The 15562-nt window shown below is 32.6% G+C and overlaps 1 protein-coding gene across 1 annotated transcript; it reads right to left on the reverse strand.

The window, feature by feature from the left end:
• Window positions 1–4802: 4802 nt before the first annotated feature.
• On the reverse strand, window positions 4803–9159 carry LOC140441118 (fatty acid binding protein 1-B.1-like). The gene is made up of 4 exons (XM_072531576.1): window positions 9001–9159; window positions 5539–5717; window positions 5216–5323; window positions 4803–4929 (listed from the first exon to the last, which is right to left on the reverse strand). The coding sequence occupies exons 1-4, from the start codon at window positions 9068–9070 to the stop codon at window positions 4879–4881; spliced, it is 408 nt and encodes a 135-aa protein (XP_072387677.1). The 5' UTR covers window positions 9071–9159; the 3' UTR covers window positions 4803–4878.
• Between the last annotated feature and the right edge of the window lie 6403 nt (window positions 9160–15562).

Below are 15562 nucleotides of genomic sequence, written 5' to 3' on the forward strand. Positions count from 1 at the left end.
TCATTCTTTTAATTATTCACATTCAAAATAAAGGACTTAAGGTATCTATCAGAATCTATGGAAAATAACAATTTAAAAATTAGAAACATAATTCTGAATGATCAACTTTAAAAGTTTAAAAACAAAAGTTTTTAGTGTTTTATTGTTAGAATTCTCTAATTGAGTGATCATATACAGTGTGTCAATTTTAAAACTTACAATGGGCTATATCTCACGAACAAAAGCTGATATCGAAAAATGCTTGATATCGTTTCTAGGATAGTAAGGAAGAACTAAAATGACATGAAACAGAACTCATGGCCATCAACCACCTAGGCCCCACCCACCACAACCAAAAAAGTTTCAATTGCAAATCCCTACTTGTGATACATCATTGAAAAGACTCTAAAAATTGCTATCCAATGGTATAAATAATAATTATACAGGGTGAAGCAATAATTGTGAAACTTTGGCTTAAATGGAAAATTTAATGAGGTTTTTGTTGAACTACAAATTTTTTAAAAATGTCAATTAAGTAAATGTTAAAAGTGGATTTCTTTGTTTTGTAAATAATAATACAGCCTATTTTCAAATTCTGCACGAACTTTGGAAAAGGTTGTTCTAGTAATAGCGCGACATGCTTGCGTAATTCTTTTTCGCAATTTCCCAAGTGACGCAGGTTAGGTTTTATAAACAACTGACTTAAGGTAACTCCATAAAAAAAGTCAGGTGGCGGTAAGTCTGGTGACCTCGGTGGCCACTCAATAGGACCTCTCCTTTCAATCCATTTGTTTGGATAAATAGTATCCAACCAGTGCCTAACTGGAGCTGCTTAGTGAGGAGGTGCTTTATATTGTTAAAAGTGCAGCAAATCTTCGTCTAGAGCCAGGTTGCTTTGATCGTCCCTTTGGTTCTCTAAATTATGCACAATTAAACGTTCGATGATATTTTCCAGCATATCGAGATACATGTCGCCACTTAAATTGCCTGGTATGAATAAGGGACCAATTATAGCATCGCTTAATATTCCTGCCCAAACATTCAGTTTTTCAGGATTTTGAGTGTGACCATCTCTGAATCTATGCGGGTTCGCATCACTCCAGTACCGACAGTTTTGTTTATTTACATTACCATTCAGCATAAAATACATTCATCAGTGAAACAAAAATTCTTAGAGTCATGTGTTCACAAAACTCAATTCGTCGGTCTGGATCATGATCGCATAGTTCTTGAAGAAAGCTTTCACCTTTCTAACCGACTCATGTGAAAGTCCTGTCATTGCCGATACTTGACGTGCTGCAGTAGGCTCTATTGCAAAGTTTCCAAGGACCCCAATTTGGGATGCTTTATTCAGTAATCTTGAGTCATCTCTTCTTATATTTTGCACTGAACCCGTTTCTCTAAAGTTTTTAACTAAATCGCGGACGTACAAACGTACATGTGACCTACATATTTGTCCGGATGCCTTCCATGAAATATTTGAGCTGTTCGTAAATAACACTAGTTCTGGGAGGCAAATATGAAAATGATTTCCATGCGTTTATGTATACAATGTCATTGAAAATTCTCAAATAAACCAAATATTATTAAATCTGACAGAACCCAAAAAGAGATGTTTTCAACTTGTTTTGCAAAAACGGCAAATTCAGTTTTTATTTAACAAAAAAAATTCCGACGGGCACTTAACATTAAAAATATTAGTCTGGGAGATAGCATTAAAAATATAAAAGTCATAGTAAGCTGGCTGATATAAACACCCTGTATAATTATTAAACAATAATTATACAGGGTCATCAACAGAATCAACAAAAATCGCACTAAATTTTCCATTTAGCCAAAGTTTCACCATTATTGCTTCACCCTGTATAATTGTTATTTATACCATTGAATAGCATTTTTATAGCCTCTTCAATGATGTATCACAATTAGGGGTTTGCAATTTAAACTTTTTTGCTTGTGGTGGGTGGGGCCTAAAGGGTTGCTGAGGGTGAGTTCCCTTTCATGTCATTTTAGTTGTCCCTTACTATCCTAGAAACCAGTTCAAGCATTTTTCGATATCAGCTTTTGTTCGTGAGATATAGCCCATTGTAAGTTAAAATTGACACACTGTATGTTTAATGTAGATACATGTACCAAACGATTTATACGGTTGGAGACATACAATTATAAAATATTTGAAGAAAATTATTATTATTTAAGAGAAAGAAATGTGCATCCCAATGACTAATAAAGAACCTCCTATTGATATATAGGACCACAGGACAGGTGTGAAGTTATAACTGAATAAATACTCTCCGAACAACAAGAAACATAATAGGGGCTGTATTTATCTCATTCACTGTAGTTTATTGCTTGAACTTGACATATTCTCACACACAAATATACGCACATACGCACATACTCCAACACAAAACATACATGTACACAAGCATATCTGCATTATGTTTAGTCAGCAAGTCTCCAATCAGCCGCACTAAAAGTCATTTTACGGGTGAGATTTCCATTGCAACTACTTTGCTTTCTAATTCTAAGGTGTCCCACCATTGAACCCATGGGAGAAAAAAATAAGCAGAGAGAGCTTGCGAACGACATTATTTCGTCCCGACTTGTAGGAAGAAAATGGGAACAAGCCAAAAAGAGTGCTCAGAACTTTTAAATTGGCAATTAGAAATGTAGACAAAAGACCAGAAGAGCAATCCGGGTCACTGACTCATAGAATATAGTCCTCAAAGACCCCATTTAGGGTCCTGCAGGCAAATCTTTAGCACAGGAAGACAGCTTATTAAATAAAAGATCCATTGTTTCATTCCAAAGTTCTTTTCATAGTGAACAGATTATTAATGGGTCAACCGAATTCCCGAGGATTTGTATATTAGTTATTGAAACAAATGGGATTCGTTCAAAGGACCAGTGTAAAATAGAAGGTTTCCATAGAAGAAATCAAAAATGAGAATTACAAAAAAAATCAAGGGAAGATGTGCTGATGTAAAAACATCATGAAGCATTTGCGATTATTGGCAAGCAGAAGAACAAAATTGGAGAAACCAGAACGCATTCAAAGGGAAAATATTCAATACAAATTTTTTATAACTCTTCATCATCATCGTGTAGCGCTACACACCTGAGTTATTTTTTGCTAAATACAACTGTTAATTAACTCGATCTTCGATCAATCTGTATTGGGTCAATATTGGATTTGATCGGATGCTACTTCACTATCGTAGTCTAGACGCCCAATGACATTGTTCCCGTGGAAACCTCCTCACATACTAGGTTTAGAAGTTTCTAATTATGGTGTATTATGTATATACTACGGCTAGCTTGCATGCATTGGGATTTAATCTCCTTAAACATCATCAATCGGACAACCTCATCCACAACTGGATATAGGCCTCCCTCAGTGCTTTCTAGTGTTCTCTTCAGTGGGCCGCTTGTAGCCAGTTTAGATTCAAATTCCAACTAGAAAGGTCCAAGTCCCCAGATAATGTCCCCAAAATACTATCCACTTTCAGCAGCTATCGCATAGAGGTGCCATCTGCCTTGACGGTGAGGATCGAAAAGAATTTAATAACATCGTTTTCTGCTCCCCTGGACTATCGAAATGTGCAAACGATTTGAAAATTTCAGCAAAAGCTTTTTATTACATGACATTAGTTGGAATTTTCGAGCTTGAATTTGAATCAACTCGGACGACTGTTTAAATAATTTGTGCTCCAATGCCATAATATTTGCCTACTATTTCATACAAATTATAGATAAACGCATAATCGTCTCAATAAATTGTTTGGCTTAAACTACGTACAACAAGTTTGAGTATAATTATTAAAAGTTTACTACATTGCTAAATTATTGTCTACCTAATCAAGTCTTCAAAATGTCATCCATTGGTAATTTGACAGTATTCTAAATACTAGTAGAGTGTGTCTACATTTCTTCACGTTTCTCTATAAACTAATATATATTCATCGATAATGCTTTGCTTTAGCTCTGCAACACTTTCTGGTTTAGTTTTATAGTTTTTACCTCTCAAGTATCTTGAATAAAAGTAAGCCTTTATAATTCAAATCGGGTGAACGAGGAGGCTACTTAAATACTTTCTAATCTACCAAATCCAATGTCTGAGAAAAGTCTGATCTGAATAACTTTAAACATATACACCAAAATAAGCTGGAGTTTCATCTTGCTGAAATCAGATCTCATTAAAATTGGCTCTAAAATTTCATTTCTAAGTAGCACTTCATAGTTATTGCTGGTTAAAATTAACTTTTATAAAAACGGCCCAATAACTGAAGATCTACTATACTCGACCATACATTTAGCTTTTGTGGTCTTTGAGTAAGGTTTTCACGTATCCAGTATGGCTTTACCTCACTCCAATACCTTAAATTTTGGCAATTTACATTTTCAGTGTAAATACTGCGTTGTCGAAAAAATATATCTTCTTAACGAAGTTCTCGTCAGTTACTCGACTTATAGTCTTATAAGCGCTTAACCAAAGCGCTTTACAATTTTTTGTACGGTCGCCTTATTTATAGGAGAATCGTTTGAAAGAGTATCGTTGAACCAATGATAATATAGAGATAATTGGGCGTTTCAAGACTTATATACAACAATATATATATATATATATATATATATATATATATATATATTGTTGCAAACCCAATATTTAACGTTTACTTCTTTATATATATATATATATATATATATATATATATATATATATATATATATATATATATATATATATATATATATATATATATATATATATATATATATAAGAAGAATGCATTGGGTCCTAAACAATTAAAGAGGTGTAGTTAACTTTTTATAATTCTTTATTCAAAAATTTAAAAAAATATTACATCTACTCCTATAATGTTGGTGTTTGTTCACTTACAACCTCTTGAACAGAAGTTTTCCTTCTCCTTTGCTGCTTTTATGAACCTAAAAATTATTAAATACAATAAAAGTTCTTAAAATGATTTCAAATTATTAATACGATATTACGGTATTATTACGATAAAACAAGGTGTCAATATGTACAGTTATTTCATATTACCGAATCAGTGATAATCATTTTTAAATTGGTCCATTTTAATTGGTTCAGTCATATTTCTCATAGCAATTTTTATTGCACTTTATATTATAGGCTGTAGAGTAAGGAAACTTTGACAAACACAAAGGTAAGATAAGTACATAATAATTATTAAAAATATACATCTATACTTACAACTACTAATCCATCTTCGGAAAAAGTGTGTATTCTTGATATTCCTGTAGATCCATCCTCCTTAAGACTTGTTATTGTGAGAACATTCCCTTCAAGTGTTGCCACATTCTAGAAAAATTCGTAATATTTTTACATAAAATTGGAGTTACATTAAAATTATTGATCTCAATAAAGGATATGTATTTAATTGAACTAATAGTAAACATATTACGAAATACTACGAAAATAGCTGTATAACATTTTCACAGAAACATCCTCAACTTAATCTATTACATTAAGACAAAACTCGAAAATAAAAAAAAACCTTTAATAAGTCTTCTTACCTTAACTTTACGGGGCCCAAATTGTTCTTCATATTCTTGTCCCAAAATGATCTCTCTCGTTCGTGTTTTGTCAGCAGCTCCTTCAACAATATGACTTCTGGTAAGTTGGTGTCCGTCCAGTTTGTATTCACTTATGAATTTCTCATCTTGTGGACGTTGGGCGAAATTTTCTGGCATTCCTATAATATTATTGAGGATTTATTAATAAGTAAATAAATTTAATAAAAATAAATAGATCAAAAACAAACACGAATCCTAAAGGAACCACAAAACACATTTGTTTCAAAATGGAAAACCGAAAAGATTGAAAACTGAGAAGACTGACTGGCTAAGATTTTCAACATATATTGATTATTTCATATAAAGCTGCGAAATAAACTATTGTGCTATCTATAGAACAATCACCAATCTTATTGACTTAAAACGATCTTCAAATTAAAAAAAAAAAAAACAAAAAATGTTCACAATCATCATTCAGCACCATGATGGAATAAAGAGTGGGAAAAAGCAATACGACAAAGCAAAAAAGCTGTCAATAGGTTTAATCGGCACAAAACCCAAGAAAATAAAATCGAATTTAAATGCCTAAAAACTAGAGCCCAATTACATAAAAAATCTGTGTTATTTTTTATGAATAAATTTTAATTATTTTGAAATACAAAAGCCTAAAATAATTATAAACCTTTTAATTTTAAATAATACAAAACATATCACATAAATAATAATATTAATACATATTATATTATATATAATATTATAAATATACACATATGAACAAAAGTTTGGAATATTGGAATATTTCTAGCTTTTTATTGATTTTTATATATAAAATCTTCTGAATAGTTAAACATTATTTTGTTTTAATTCTCAACAATACTAAATAAATCTCAAAACCAGATAAACGATATGCAAAAAAATTATTTATTCTATTGGAGTGAAAAATTTACAATGTACAACTTACTTATAGAAATAAATTAGTATAGAAAAAAATATTTTTTAATAAAACTAATAATTAGTATTTCCTCCATTGGCCTGTATGCATGCCTGTAGGCGATTTGGCATGCTGCCCATTAACTGGTCGAGCTGGGCTTGCGGAATTCTCTCCCATTCTTCACGAGCAGCATCTTTTAGTTCTCGAAGTGTAATAGGGGGATTGTTTCGCTTGTTAATGCGTGTTTTGAGAATGTCCCAAGCATGTTCAATACCGTTCATGTCGGGGGAATTCGAAGGCCACTGTAATGCAGATATTCCTTCTTCTTCCAGAAAATTTTGTACTGCTGCTGTTCGATAATGAGGTGCGTTGTCATGCATAAACACAATTCTGCTTCTCGGAATAGACGTACGACAGGATTTAAAACTTCCTCGACGTACACAGCACCAGTGACTTTTCTCTCCAGAACCAGCAGTGGCGTCCGTGTACCACTCATAATACCACTCCAAACCATAATACTGCCACCTTCAAATGGGACACGCAGTTGGGCTGTTTCTAGTCAGGCTTGTCGTCCTGGGGCCCTCCAAACCAGTGTTCTTCGCGAATCAGATACCAAGCCAATTTTTGAATCATCAGAGAACATCACGTTATTCCAGTTAGGACCATTATGTACCATTTCTCTAGCCCATTGCAACCTTACTATTTTGTGTTGGTAAGTTAGTTTAGGAACACGTAGCGGTCATCTACGATACAAATTTACCGCATTTAGTCTGCGTGTTATTGTTTGCCGTAAAATATTCAGTCCTTGAAGCCTAGAAATTTTTCTGGATATACCACTTGTAGATTCCAGACGATTTCTTCGAGCTATCAATGTTATTTGCCGATCTTGTGCTGCTGTTGTACATCGACTTCTACCACTTCTGGGTCGATCCTTGACGTCATTTGAGTCTTGGATTTTTTTTTAATTATTGATACAGCACTCTGAGCAACATCAACAATATTCGCGATATAACTTTGACTAAAGCCCTGTTGTAACAAAGCAATTACTCTAGATCTGTCAAAATGAGATATCATGTTTCTAGGCATTTTTAAACGGCTCAATTCAAAATCATACAAAAACGATTCAAATTTTTTATCATTTTCATTTAAAAACGCTCTAGAATGAATATCAACAACAGGTTTAAAACCACCATAGGCGTAGATACATTATTTGTACGTATTCCAAACTTTTGGACATGTGTATATATATATATACAATATTATATATATATGGTATATATATAATATTAAATATATATACAAAAGGAACATTTTTATTCTCGAGAGAGGAAGAGAGAGAAAATATCTTCTGTCTCTCTCTCTTTAGGTCGCTAATAACCCTTGTGGTTACGGCGTAAATGAATAAAAAAAAACTGAAGATTTTTAGGATAGAACAGGAAAAATAGCAATACATGGTTGGCTCATTCATCGAAATGTCGTGTATTATCCGTCTTCAAAGATCTCTGTCGCTGGTCATTTCTTTTAATTCATGCCTAGGGCTTTTGCATATTCGTGTAATTTAATCGATCCATCTTGTTAATGATCTTCCTAGTGATCTTCTAGCTTTCCTTGGATAATAAGTCTTTCCATGTTTTCTGTGCCATGTATTCTGTGATAACCGTTTGCTGACTTTTACCTCATTTAAAATTGAAATGTTTGTTCTGCGGTCGGTCCATGGAATTCGTAACATTCTTCTCCAACAGAGCATTTAAGTGACGTCTATCTTTCTTCTTTTCGTTTGTCGTAGGATCCAAGATTCACATCCGCATGTCAGTATTGGGAATAGTAAGTAGTTAATCAACCTCATTTTAAGAGTTCGTGAAATTTGGTCTTCCAATATGATCCAATTAAGTCTGCACCGGAAAACTTTTTTATTTTTAGTTTTATAAAAAAATATTTTTCTTTTAAAAACTTCTACATGGTCTAAAACCTAAAATACAATCATCGAATATTAAATTTTTTCAGTCATATACGCGGATTGTCAAAAAATAAGAATTTTATGTAAGAGTTACCAATATCCACAATTCACATTTTTTTTTTAAATTTAATGTTTGATGATTAAATTTCAAGTTTTAGATCATGCAGAACTTTTTATAAAGAATAAATTTTTTTCATAAAACTAAAAATACAATGTTTCCCATATGGGGCCGACTTAATTGGACTCACTGTATTGTCGATGAATAACATAATACAGTAAAACACGTGAAAATGGAAACAATATATTGAAATAATAAACCAAAGTAGATTGAGAAAGCGACATGGGGCGGTCCCCAAGAAGATGGCAAGACTAAGGGCGGAATGACTTAAAGCTTAATTCTTAAAGTAAATAAGAATAATTGCAAGCCAAGTAAACAAGAAACACTTATATGCAACCAAATTGACTTTGTATAGAAAATGTTATCCTAAAAAGTTTCACTAAACGATATTAAAAAAAATGAATACGAAATTATTCACAACCTTAAATTAAATTATTTTATAAAGTAAATACAAACCTTGACTGATCATGAACTCTTTGAAGCCCTCTTCTCCAACATTAACGTATTTTCCAGTGACTAGAGACATTTTTGCTTAAAATTCTAATACGTTTCTGTTGATGTTAATGAGTTTCTTGGGTGTAATGACGTGAAGTAGACCTCACTGTTTTAATTTATATATTTAAATAAAGGAATGTTATCAAAATTATTAATATTATAATACTATCTCGCATATTTGAGGAACTATTGTTTACTTAATGCTTTAATGTTATCTTAGGATGGTTAAATAGGATGTATTTCTGAATATGTAATATTCTTTTAAAAAAAGAATGTCAAGGTTATGTGGAAAAGTGAACATACAAAAAATTATTTGTTCTTTAAAAAGAAGTATTTTTTGTTTCTATATTTATATAAAACTTATGCCTCAAGATTCCGAGATGATTAACTCTCGAATTAAGTGATGGAGGAAATTTATTTTATCTAATAATAAAACACTGAAAACTTTTGTTTTCAAACTTTCACAATTTTTTTTATGATAATTAATATTTAAATGGGAATAAGCCACAATTAAAGGTTAAAGTAAGTTTATTGACGTTTCAATTTCTACTTCGGAAATCGTTCTCAAAATACAAACATTAGTAAAGTAAATTTACTAATGTTTGTATTTCGAAGTGGGAATTGAAACGCCAATAAACTTACTTTAACCTTTAATTGTGGCTTATTTCCATTTAAATATTAATTACTTTAAAATGCCACAAGAAAATAGCTTCAGCACAATTTTTTTTATGACTACAGCTGTTTGAGCAGAGTGCCTTTCTCAATCGGTATGCGTTTTCACTTTATAGTCTTTAACTGAATAAGTTGAGGAGTGGAGAACTATTTGTCTTAAGTTGGTCATTCAGAATTATGACTGTATTTTTTAGTTTGTTTATTTTCATAGATTTCAATTATAATTATGATTATGGTCTAGAAAATTAAGTGCGTATGTAGAATCTGTTTTTCTATTATTGAAAGTGCTTTTTCTTTTGCTCTTATTGTTCTTAATATATTTGCCTTCGTTGTCGTTTATTGTAAAAGCTGGTGTTATTCCTTTCTTTTTTATGTATTTGCCTATTTTTGTTGATATCTTGCATATACTTATATGTTATATGTATATGGAATCAAACAAAAGGTACTGGGTTTTTTCTTTGGTGGCAGAAATACTAATTTCATGGGATTCTGATGTTTCTTTTGATTTGATTTAAAATTTTAATTATCGTTTGTTCTTTGTTATTTGTTTTTTGACATGGGAATTTCTATTAATCTATGTAACATGCTACGGTAGGTCGCCAATTTATGTTATGTAGGATGAAATGATAAATTGTGTATAGTCGGGTCAGTATGGGTAGCTTTATGAAATAGGGAGAACTCATGGTTGGTTTGAAGTCTGATAATTTTTAAATCTAGAAAATTTAGGGATTGATTCTGTTCTGTTTATAGTAAATAGTTTACAGTCTATAGTAAATTCATCATGACTATGGAGTGAAATAATATACGATAAGAATTGTTTAAGTTGCCTGTTCGTTCCTGTAAACCAGCACATCGTCTACGTATCTCTACCAATATAAAAACTGTTTTGATACGGGATGTTTTGAAGTCTTTGTTATGTATGGATGTCTCATTATAAGTCCTGCACTTTCATTTGTATATATTTGATTATTAAATTCAAAGTAATCCTGGTTAATACAAATTTCAAGAAGATGCAAAAGGTTTTTTACTTGAACAAAAGTTTCTGTAGGAGGAATACTAGGAAAAATATTTTTTATGTCAAATAAAATTAATCAAGAGCGGTTAGGTAATTGAATAAAATACAATACCAGCTTTTAGAACTAACAGCAACTTAGGCAAATATATTAAGAACAACAAGAGCTAAAAGCAAAAACACTTATACAGTAATATTAACAAACTTAAATGTGGCTAGTCCCACAAATGCCCACAAACTTACATCGGTCAAACTGGTAGAACTTTTTAAAAACGTATAGCAGAACATAAAAGGGCTTTCAATAATAGAAGAACAGATTCTACGTACGCACTTTACCTTCTATACCATAATCATTCTTTTAATTATTCACATTCAAAATAAAGGACTTAAGGTATCTATCAGAATCTATGGAAAATAACAATTTAAAAATTAGAAACATAATTCTGAATGATCAACTTTAAAAGTTTAAAAACAAAAGTTTTTAGTGTTTTATTGTTAGAATTCTCTAATTGAGTGATCATATACAGTGTGTCAATTTTAAAACTTACAATGGGCTATATCTCACGAACAAAAGCTGATATCGAAAAATGCTTGATATCGTTTCTAGGATAGTAAGGAAGAACTAAAATGACATGAAACAGAACTCATGGCCATCAACCACCTAGGCCCCACCCACCACAACCAAAAAAGTTTCAATTGCAAATCCCTACTTGTGATACATCATTGAAAAGACTCTAAAAATTGCTATCCAATGGTATAAATAATAATTATACAGGGTGAAGCAATAATTGTGAAACTTTGGCTTAAATGGAAAATTTAATGAGGTTTTTGTTGAACTACAAATTTTTTAAAAATGTCAATTAAGTAAATGTTAAAAGTGGATTTCTTTGTTTTGTAAATAATAATACAGCCTATTTTCAAATTCTGCACGAACTTTGGAAAAGGTTGTTCTAGTAATAGCGCGACATGCTTGCGTAATTCTTTTTCGCAATTTCCCAAGTGACGCAGGTTAGGTTTTATAAACAACTGACTTAAGGTAACTCCATAAAAAAAGTCAGGTGGCGGTAAGTCTGGTGACCTCGGTGGCCACTCAATAGGACCTCTCCTTTCAATCCATTTGTTTGGATAAATAGTATCCAACCAGTGCCTAACTGGAGCTGCTTAGTGAGGAGGTGCTTTATATTGTTAAAAGTGCAGCAAATCTTCGTCTAGAGCCAGGTTGCTTTGATCGTCCCTTTGGTTCTCTAAATTATGCACAATTAAACGTTCGATGATATTTTCCAGCATATCGAGATACATGTCGCCACTTAAATTGCCTGGTATGAATAAGGGACCAATTATAGCATCGCTTAATATTCCTGCCCAAACATTCAGTTTTTCAGGATTTTGAGTGTGACCATCTCTGAATCTATGCGGGTTCGCATCACTCCAGTACCGACAGTTTTGTTTATTTACATTACCATTCAGCATAAAATACATTCATCAGTGAAACAAAAATTCTTAGAGTCATGTGTTCACAAAACTCAATTCGTCGGTCTGGATCATGATCGCATAGTTCTTGAAGAAAGCTTTCACCTTTCTAACCGACTCATGTGAAAGTCCTGTCATTGCCGATACTTGACGTGCTGCAGTAGGCTCTATTGCAAAGTTTCCAAGGACCCCAATTTGGGATGCTTTATTCAGTAATCTTGAGTCATCTCTTCTTATATTTTGCACTGAACCCGTTTCTCTAAAGTTTTTAACTAAATCGCGGACGTACAAACGTACATGTGACCTACATATTTGTCCGGATGCCTTCCATGAAATATTTGAGCTGTTCGTAAATAACACTAGTTCTGGGAGGCAAATATGAAAATGATTTCCATGCGTTTATGTATACAATGTCATTGAAAATTCTCAAATAAACCAAATATTATTAAATCTGACAGAACCCAAAAAGAGATGTTTTCAACTTGTTTTGCAAAAACGGCAAATTCAGTTTTTATTTAACAAAAAAAATTCCGACGGGCACTTAACATTAAAAATATTAGTCTGGGAGATAGCATTAAAAATATAAAAGTCATAGTAAGCTGGCTGATATAAACACCCTGTATAATTATTAAACAATAATTATACAGGGTCATCAACAGAATCAACAAAAATCGCACTAAATTTTCCATTTAGCCAAAGTTTCACCATTATTGCTTCACCCTGTATAATTGTTATTTATACCATTGAATAGCATTTTTATAGCCTCTTCAATGATGTATCACAATTAGGGGTTTGCAATTTAAACTTTTTTGCTTGTGGTGGGTGGGGCCTAAAGGGTTGCTGAGGGTGAGTTCCCTTTCATGTCATTTTAGTTGTCCCTTACTATCCTAGAAACCAGTTCAAGCATTTTTCGATATCAGCTTTTGTTCGTGAGATATAGCCCATTGTAAGTTAAAATTGACACACTGTATGTTTAATGTAGATACATGTACCAAACGATTTATACGGTTGGAGACATACAATTATAAAATATTTGAAGAAAATTATTATTATTTAAGAGAAAGAAATGTGCATCCCAATGACTAATAAAGAACCTCCTATTGATATATAGGACCACAGGACAGGTGTGAAGTTATAACTGAATAAATACTCTCCGAACAACAAGAAACATAATAGGGGCTGTATTTATCTCATTCACTGTAGTTTATTGCTTGAACTTGACATATTCTCACACACAAATATACGCACATACGCACATACTCCAACACAAAACATACATGTACACAAGCATATCTGCATTATGTTTAGTCAGCAAGTCTCCAATCAGCCGCACTAAAAGTCATTTTACGGGTGAGATTTCCATTGCAACTACTTTGCTTTCTAATTCTAAGGTGTCCCACCATTGAACCCATGGGAGAAAAAAATAAGCAGAGAGAGCTTGCGAACGACATTATTTCGTCCCGACTTGTAGGAAGAAAATGGGAACAAGCCAAAAAGAGTGCTCAGAACTTTTAAATTGGCAATTAGAAATGTAGACAAAAGACCAGAAGAGCAATCCGGGTCACTGACTCATAGAATATAGTCCTCAAAGACCCCATTTAGGGTCCTGCAGGCAAATCTTTAGCACAGGAAGACAGCTTATTAAATAAAAGATCCATTGTTTCATTCCAAAGTTCTTTTCATAGTGAACAGATTATTAATGGGTCAACCGAATTCCCGAGGATTTGTATATTAGTTATTGAAACAAATGGGATTCGTTCAAAGGACCAGTGTAAAATAGAAGGTTTCCATAGAAGAAATCAAAAATGAGAATTACAAAAAAAATCAAGGGAAGATGTGCTGATGTAAAAACATCATGAAGCATTTGCGATTATTGGCAAGCAGAAGAACAAAATTGGAGAAACCAGAACGCATTCAAAGGGAAAATATTCAATACAAATTTTTTATAACTCTTCATCATCATCGTGTAGCGCTACACACCTGAGTTATTTTTTGCTAAATACAACTGTTAATTAACTCGATCTTCGATCAATCTGTATTGGGTCAATATTGGATTTGATCGGATGCTACTTCACTATCGTAGTCTAGACGCCCAATGACATTGTTCCCGTGGAAACCTCCTCACATACTAGGTTTAGAAGTTTCTAATTATGGTGTATTATGTATATACTACGGCTAGCTTGCATGCATTGGGATTTAATCTCCTTAAACATCATCAATCGGACAACCTCATCCACAACTGGATATAGGCCTCCCTCAGTGCTTTCTAGTGTTCTCTTCAGTGGGCCGCTTGTAGCCAGTTTAGATTCAAATTCCAACTAGAAAGGTCCAAGTCCCCAGATAATGTCCCCAAAATACTATCCACTTTCAGCAGCTATCGCATAGAGATGCCATCTGCCTTGACGGTGAGGATCGAAAAGAATTTAATAACATCGTTTTCTGCTCCCCTGGACTATCGAAATGTGCAAACGATTTGAAAATTTCAGCAAAAGCTTTTTATTACATGACATTAGTTGGAATTTTCGAGCTTGAATTTGAATCAACTCGGACGACTGTTTAAATAATTTGTGCTCCAATGCCATAATATTTGCCTACTATTTCATACAAATTATAGATAAACGCATAATCGTCTCAATAAATTGTTTGGCTTAAACTACGTACAACAAGTTTGAGTATAATTATTAAAAGTTTACTACATTGCTAAATTATTGTCTACCTAATCAAGTCTTCAAAATGTCATCCATTGGTAATTTGACAGTATTCTAAATACTAGTAGAGTGTGTCTACATTTCTTCACGTTTCTCTATAAACTAATATATATTCATCGATAATGCTTTGCTTTAGCTCTGCAACACTTTCTGGTTTAGTTTTATAGTTTTTACCTCTCAAGTATCTTGAATAAAAGTAAGCCTTTATAATTCAAATCGGGTGAACGAGGAGGCTACTTAAATACTTTCTAATCTACCAAATCCAATGTCTGAGAAAAGTCTGATCTGAATAACTTTAAACATATACACCAAAATAAGCTGGAGTTTCATCTTGCTGAAATCAGATCTCATTAAAATTGGCTCTAAAATTTCATTTCTAAGTAGCACTTCATAGTTATTGCTGGTTAAAATTAACTTTTATAAAAACGGCCCAATAACTGAAGATCTACTATACTCGACCATACATTTAGCTTTTGTGGTCTTTGAGTAAGGTTTTCACGTATCCAGTATGGCTTTACCTCACTCCAATACCTTAAATTTTGGCAATTTACATTTTCAGTGTAAATACTGCGTTGTCGAAAAAATATATCTTCTTAACGAAGTTCTCGTCAGTTACTCGACTTATAGTCTTATAAGCGCTTAACCAAAGCGCTTTACAATT

Source organism: Diabrotica undecimpunctata, chromosome 1 (genome assembly GCF_040954645.1).
Source record: "Diabrotica undecimpunctata isolate CICGRU chromosome 1, icDiaUnde3, whole genome shotgun sequence".
NCBI classification, from domain to species: Eukaryota; Metazoa; Arthropoda; class Insecta; order Coleoptera; family Chrysomelidae; genus Diabrotica; species Diabrotica undecimpunctata.